At 33.7% G+C, this 5,991-nt stretch overlaps 1 protein-coding gene across 1 annotated transcript; it reads right to left on the reverse strand.

Moving 5' to 3' along the window:
* Positions 1 to 4,312, reverse strand: LOC104911233 (endoribonuclease Dicer-like; the record flags this gene model as incomplete). The annotated part of the gene is made up of 4 exons (XM_010711889.1): positions 1 to 815; positions 1,094 to 1,169; positions 1,264 to 1,426; positions 4,043 to 4,312. Coding segments are annotated over 4 exons (675 nt in total), but the record flags the coding sequence as incomplete, so codon positions are not given.
* Positions 4,313 to 5,991: the final 1,679 nt, after the last annotated feature.

Genomic DNA, 5,991 nt, shown 5'->3' on the forward strand with positions numbered 1-5,991 from the left:
TTTTTTTAATGCGAGACTATGTGGCATAAGGAAATTGAAGTCTCATTCTACCGGTATGCCAGCCATTTCAATTAAAATCTGTCCCTAACAAATAAGTGCAATAATGATTGGGAATGCCATCTTAATGTAAGAAGATGACATGTAGGAGAAAAAAAAAAACAAAAACGAGAATACTGGCACACTTATTCTTTCTTATACCCAATCATCCAGTACAGTTTATCAACTGCTTTATGACTGGCACTAGTGCACAGATTGAAGGATTTCAAGATTACTATATATACATCTAGCAACTGCATTAGGCATAAGCTCCCTGGCCTTCTAACACTAAGCAAAGCTGTACTGACAATAAAAGTAAACCAAAAAGACCTGACAACAATTATTCTGAACACTTGCTAAATGTCATCATTAAAGCACTCTTGTGATTAAACAAATCAGAAGTGAGGAAAGAAGACAAGATTGTGTTTGCGCAAAAAACTATAACTACAATTAGTTCCAAAATTTTATACATGTTAAATGTTTTGTTATCTATTCTGTTACCAAACAAACTTTAAATTCTGTCTTCCAATTTGTTCCTCTCAACATCAACATTTTAAAAAATTTGCTTTATTTTTATGCGTTTTTCCCCATTTTATTTATTATAAGAGGAGTCTCAGCTGTTTGGGACCTGAGGTTGATTTGCTTTGAGGCTTCGTAGTGCTCTTCTTGCAGCTGCAGATTTGGCAATCCTGTAGCTTCTGCCAACACCTTTAAACTTTCCCTTTCCTACAACTTCCACAGTTACTCTGACCTTTCCGTCGTAAGTTCTTTCTGCAGGACTGCAAAAATATACACAGTAATTACTTACTTACTGTCAAAGCACGTTAATGTGAAATACAAGATTGATATTCTCTTTTCTACAGCAGTAAAAGCAGTGAAGTTAAACAGAAATCACTATACTTTTTTCAGAAAACTATACAAAAACGAATACAAAAATAACTTTTTGATGCAAAAGGAATTAAAAATCACTCATGACTTTTAAAAAATCCTCTGTAGTTTGTAAGTACATCTTAAGAACATTTTAGGATGGTGTATTCTAAAGAAGGTGTGGTCTTACCTAAATTTGGCCGTCTCTGGCTCCATCTCAAGCAGCTCTCGCACTGGGGAACGGGGCACATTAGCAGAAAATTTTTCTAATAAAAAGTAAAAAGTAAAATAAAAATTGATTTTTGTTCTCCTCAAAGCAGATGGCATTTTATTTTTTTTTTTTCAGAAAGCTGACTATACCTATTAATGGCCTCATCATTGGATAGTACACTTGCCAAACCATTTCCAAAGACATTCCACTATCCATATAAATGGCACCAGCAAGGGACTCAAATATATCCCCCATGGCCTTTGGTACTTCAATGTCTTCCTCCTTTTCTTCATCTTCTTCAGATCTTCTGAGCTGTTTGCAATTAAAAAAAAACAAAATCAAGGTGGGGGGATAGAGAGAGGGAAAGGGAGGAGAAAAGAGAGACATTTGCTTCTTTTAAAATAAAACAATGATATTCAGAAATATAAGTTCTCTTATATCCTACCCTGAGCTGCTTCCTTTATGCTTGTTTTCATTGACAGTTTTCCGCGGTGAAATTATTCTTTTATCCCCCAATGAAACCAATTTGCTGGATATATCATTTTTCAAATGTGAAAAAAAAAAAGTCCCCGAACACCATTGCTTAGAGGACTTAACATGTTTTGTGCATTCCTCCTGTAATATTTCTGTAGCATTTCACCATGGGTCTGTTTTTTCCAATAAGAAACAGACTCGGTTCTATCAATCAATAGTCAAAAGGTACTCATAACAAAGAAAGACTTCATACATTAAAGACCTCCTAGAAGGAGGCTTTAAAATCTCTAAGTCAAGTCTCTGGATGAAAGTCAGATGCACCATTTCTTACTTCATTTACCCAGAAAACCAGGCATAAAAGAAGCATTAGTAAAGTAAGCCACTATTAACTGATAACCATTACCATTAGACTGAACTAACAGGTCAGTTTTAGGTATTTTTCAAACATAGCAGGCAAGTTTTTTTTTTTTGCTACTGCACTAATTTAAGTCCAAATTAAATTCTCATTAAAACTAAACTTATGGTGTCTATCTTGCAGATCTTGAGTTAACCCACTCCTTAATTACAAATATTTCAAATATATATAATTTGCATTCACTTTAGTGCAAGTAAAGTAATACAAGACCAAGAAATGTTTTGGATTATTACTGTCCTAAAGAGAAATATATTTTTGTCTTTTCCTCAGCAGCCAGCCCCTATTTAGGGCTTACGATGCAATTCAGATCTCTTAACAGTCACTACAATGCTTCATAAGCTAGTCTCTTCTAAAACATTTCTCCCTAAAATAAATCAAACAATAAGTCAAACCTGATGCGTACACCCTCCAAAGTGGAATTATGATGATTTAAAAAAATAATGAACCGTGTTCTGAAGAGTGTATTTCATATCAAGTTCAAACTAAACACTTTAGAATTATACAGTGCTTAAATAACAGAAGGGAGAGAAATTAAGATCAATAAGGCAAGGAGCAACAGATGTTTCAGGAGTGAGAATTTAAAAAAGCAAAGCAGATGATGTGGAGACACACATGGAAACCAGTCTAGCTGGCATGGACTGCAGAAACAAAGACTCTGTGCATTAACTGTGATGACATAAGAGTTTCAGTAATTCAGTGCCAGACCAAGATAGGGAGCAGGCATAGGGAGAGTGAAACAAGAATTTTATTTGAAACAGCTATCTCACAATTTCGTTGCAACTTGGATCAAACTTTCTAGACCATCTTTTTGCACACCAGCAAAAACTGAACAAAGCTAAAAATCACTGTTATGAACTCTTGAGATTCTAACCTTTTTACTCATATTGTGAAGAACATAGATAATAATTTGGCTTTCTGATGAGAAACAATTATCTAAATTTCAATAAAAATTTTCTTATTCTTCTCTTAGTTTTCTCAGCCTTCCCATAAAACACATGGATTTCACTCTCTACCAGATGCAAAGGCTGTAAACACATAAGTACTGAAGGCTTTTGATTCCTGAGCTTTAAATTGTCTATCAAAAAGAAGAAATTACTTAAGTCAAGGATAACATGTTTATTATTCGCACAATATTTTCTAAGAAGTTAGTAATTGTTTGTCTTCTGAAAAACTAATAGGAAAATCTGCTAGATATTATTTTTTAAAAAGGATTACAAGAAAGTCTATCTCTTGCAGGACCCTGGTTAAAATTTCACCCAGCAGGCCCTTGTGCTCATATGTTTTCTGAGATGCTTATCTAAATGAGACAGGTTTAGTCCATTCTTCAGTAAATGTTCATTTACATTTATTTCAAGTATTTATATTTAATTCAAATATTTTATTTACATTCATTTCATATCTCAGATATGATTAGTTTGCAAGTCTTCAGCTAAACTCTTTTTCAAGTGGTTTATTTAAATGATTCCTATGTTTCCTTGTCTAGCAGCTCTAAAGCTTCTAGGAGCATTTCAAACATTCTTGTGCAGAGTGCAATGACACCTGCTCCAGCAAAAGTCATCCAGAAAAAAAACAGTGAACATTTTTTTTTACAGTGTGCTACATTAAATAATCCAAGTATTTTGCCAAGCTATTACTGTTTTTGGTGTTGTGTGGATAGACTATTTTGAGTCAGCACTGCGTGACTTAATGCTTCTTCAATACAGTAGGCTTCCAATCAGAGAAGCAAGCTAAGAACAGCACAGGGAAAAAAAGTTACGAACAACACAAAGGTGAAATACAGAGAGAAATCAACTGTCACTGAAAAAAAATCTATAGGCAAAACTGGTCTCAATTTATTTTTTTGATATTTTTACTCACTCTACACCTCCTGAATATTGTATTTTGCTCCACATATTGCATCCTTTACTACTGAGAGCCACCTGCCTCTTTGGCTGCTTTGTGCTTAAGACTAAAGCATTACAAAAATGTGCATCACGATAAGAAATCTAACATGCTACAAATCAGATAGTGAAAACATTTTTTTTTCTTCCACCACTAACCTCTGAATCCATTCCTTGCATTTCATTCTTTTCCATTTGAAACTGCACAAAGTCATCAATAACATGAAACAGTTCAGGAGAGACAGCTTTGAAGTACTTGTGGTAGTCATACTTTACAGCTAGCGATGCAAAAATGGTATTATTGACTAGAGCAGATCGCAGGTCAGTAAGAACTCCTGGTGAGTGTTGCCGTGGGTCTTCATAAAGGTGCTTGGTTATGAGGTAGTCCAAAATTGCATCTCCCAGGAATTCTAAGCGCTGGTAACAATCTTAAAGCATTGGAAATAAAAGAAGGTACAACAACACAATTAAGTTTAACACACACATTCTTTCCAGGCCTTTCTGGAAAGGAGATTTGGTACACTGCCATGTAAATTCCACAAAGTAACCAATGTTCAGGGAAGAGCAAGCATGTTTTAAAACAGGTATCTTTGTCCTTAAAAAGATTGCTAGTAAATTATCAAAATAAGAAAAAAAACAGTTTTATCTAATAACACAAACACTCTTGAGCCAAATGTTAATTTGTCAGGCTAGCAAACACTTGTATATAATCAATTAATGCTTACATTCAAAGTCATCCTATTCTGCCAAGAAAAGTGTACAAATCTGAAAGGAATGACAACTAATGCTGCAAATATGAATTAAAAAGTCAATTCATTAAAAGCAGGGTGACATACAACGAGGCTTTTTTTTCTTCTTTTTTTTTTAACCTAACTTGCCACACAATTCTTGAAATGCATTGAACTAAGATTCCCATTCAGAATGAGTTCACTTACACTGAGAAATGACATCAGCATGTCTTTGTTGTTTGGATAATTGACAAGGCAGATGGGAAAGGAGAGCTATGGAGATCTATTTTTACAATATAAATAAAACCACCATCACCACCACAAAAATGATCTTGAAAAGCAAGCAGGAACAGGTGGGAAGAGTAGGAAGACAAAACTCCTACAAAAGTAACTTGACAGTGAAATGGCTAGCGGGAAGATTGACCTTGGTATCTAAGATACTAAGATCTCAATTAATGCTCCTTAAGAAAAATCCAAACACTCAGCTGTTACAGCAACTCTAAATTATCTTATATGGTAAAGAAAAGGGAATCAAAAGTTTCTGCTACAAGCAACGTAATTTAACCTACTTGCTATGCCTCAACATTTCTCCTTGATAGTATATAAAAAGGAATAATCTACATTTTATATGCTTTGTGAAATTTCTACCAAAAGTAAGAATGTACATAGGTAATGCTACCTCAAGCAGAAAACTAAAGGAACATTTCAGTGTTTCAGACTATTTCTCAATGTACTAGCTTTTCAAAATGACTTATTTCTTTAATTAAGGAAATGATTTCTTATTTCTTGGACTAAGGAACCAATTCATTATGGGGAAAAATTCAGACAAAGCAAAAGTAATTGAAGAATATTACAGATTTGGTCTGCTGTTAGATCATGTACAGGAACAGTAAGCAATTGACCTGAAATTAATATTTAGTTGGATTTGGTAAACTACTTCAAACTTTTACATTAAACATTTACTCAATAAAATATCTGAACTTAAATTAAGCCTTCAAATTCCCAACTTAAAACTGAAGTCTCTATAAATGTTGTATAATCTACTTTTAGTCTTAGATATACACTCAAGGAATAACATGTTTGGGATTAAATTATATGACAAATTGCTAAATATATTTGCAAAACATGATCAGCACTTTCAAATTTTCTGCAATTACATATGACTTTAACACAGCTTACTGAAAATCTAACATTAGTCATGTGCATTAACAATAGAGTCTCAAAGATGCACCCTGAATCTGCATCAATTAAAAAACTATGAAAAATCAACTTCAACAAGCTTCAACAAGTACCTCCCTTCTAAATCAGGGCAAGATACTGTTTTATAAGAATTTTTATTTAGAGACTACAGACTTCTTAAAATAGTACATCAGATGTAAA

Source organism: Meleagris gallopavo, chromosome 5, assembly GCF_000146605.3.
Source record: "Meleagris gallopavo isolate NT-WF06-2002-E0010 breed Aviagen turkey brand Nicholas breeding stock chromosome 5, Turkey_5.1, whole genome shotgun sequence".
NCBI classification, from domain to species: Eukaryota; Metazoa; Chordata; class Aves; order Galliformes; family Phasianidae; genus Meleagris; species Meleagris gallopavo.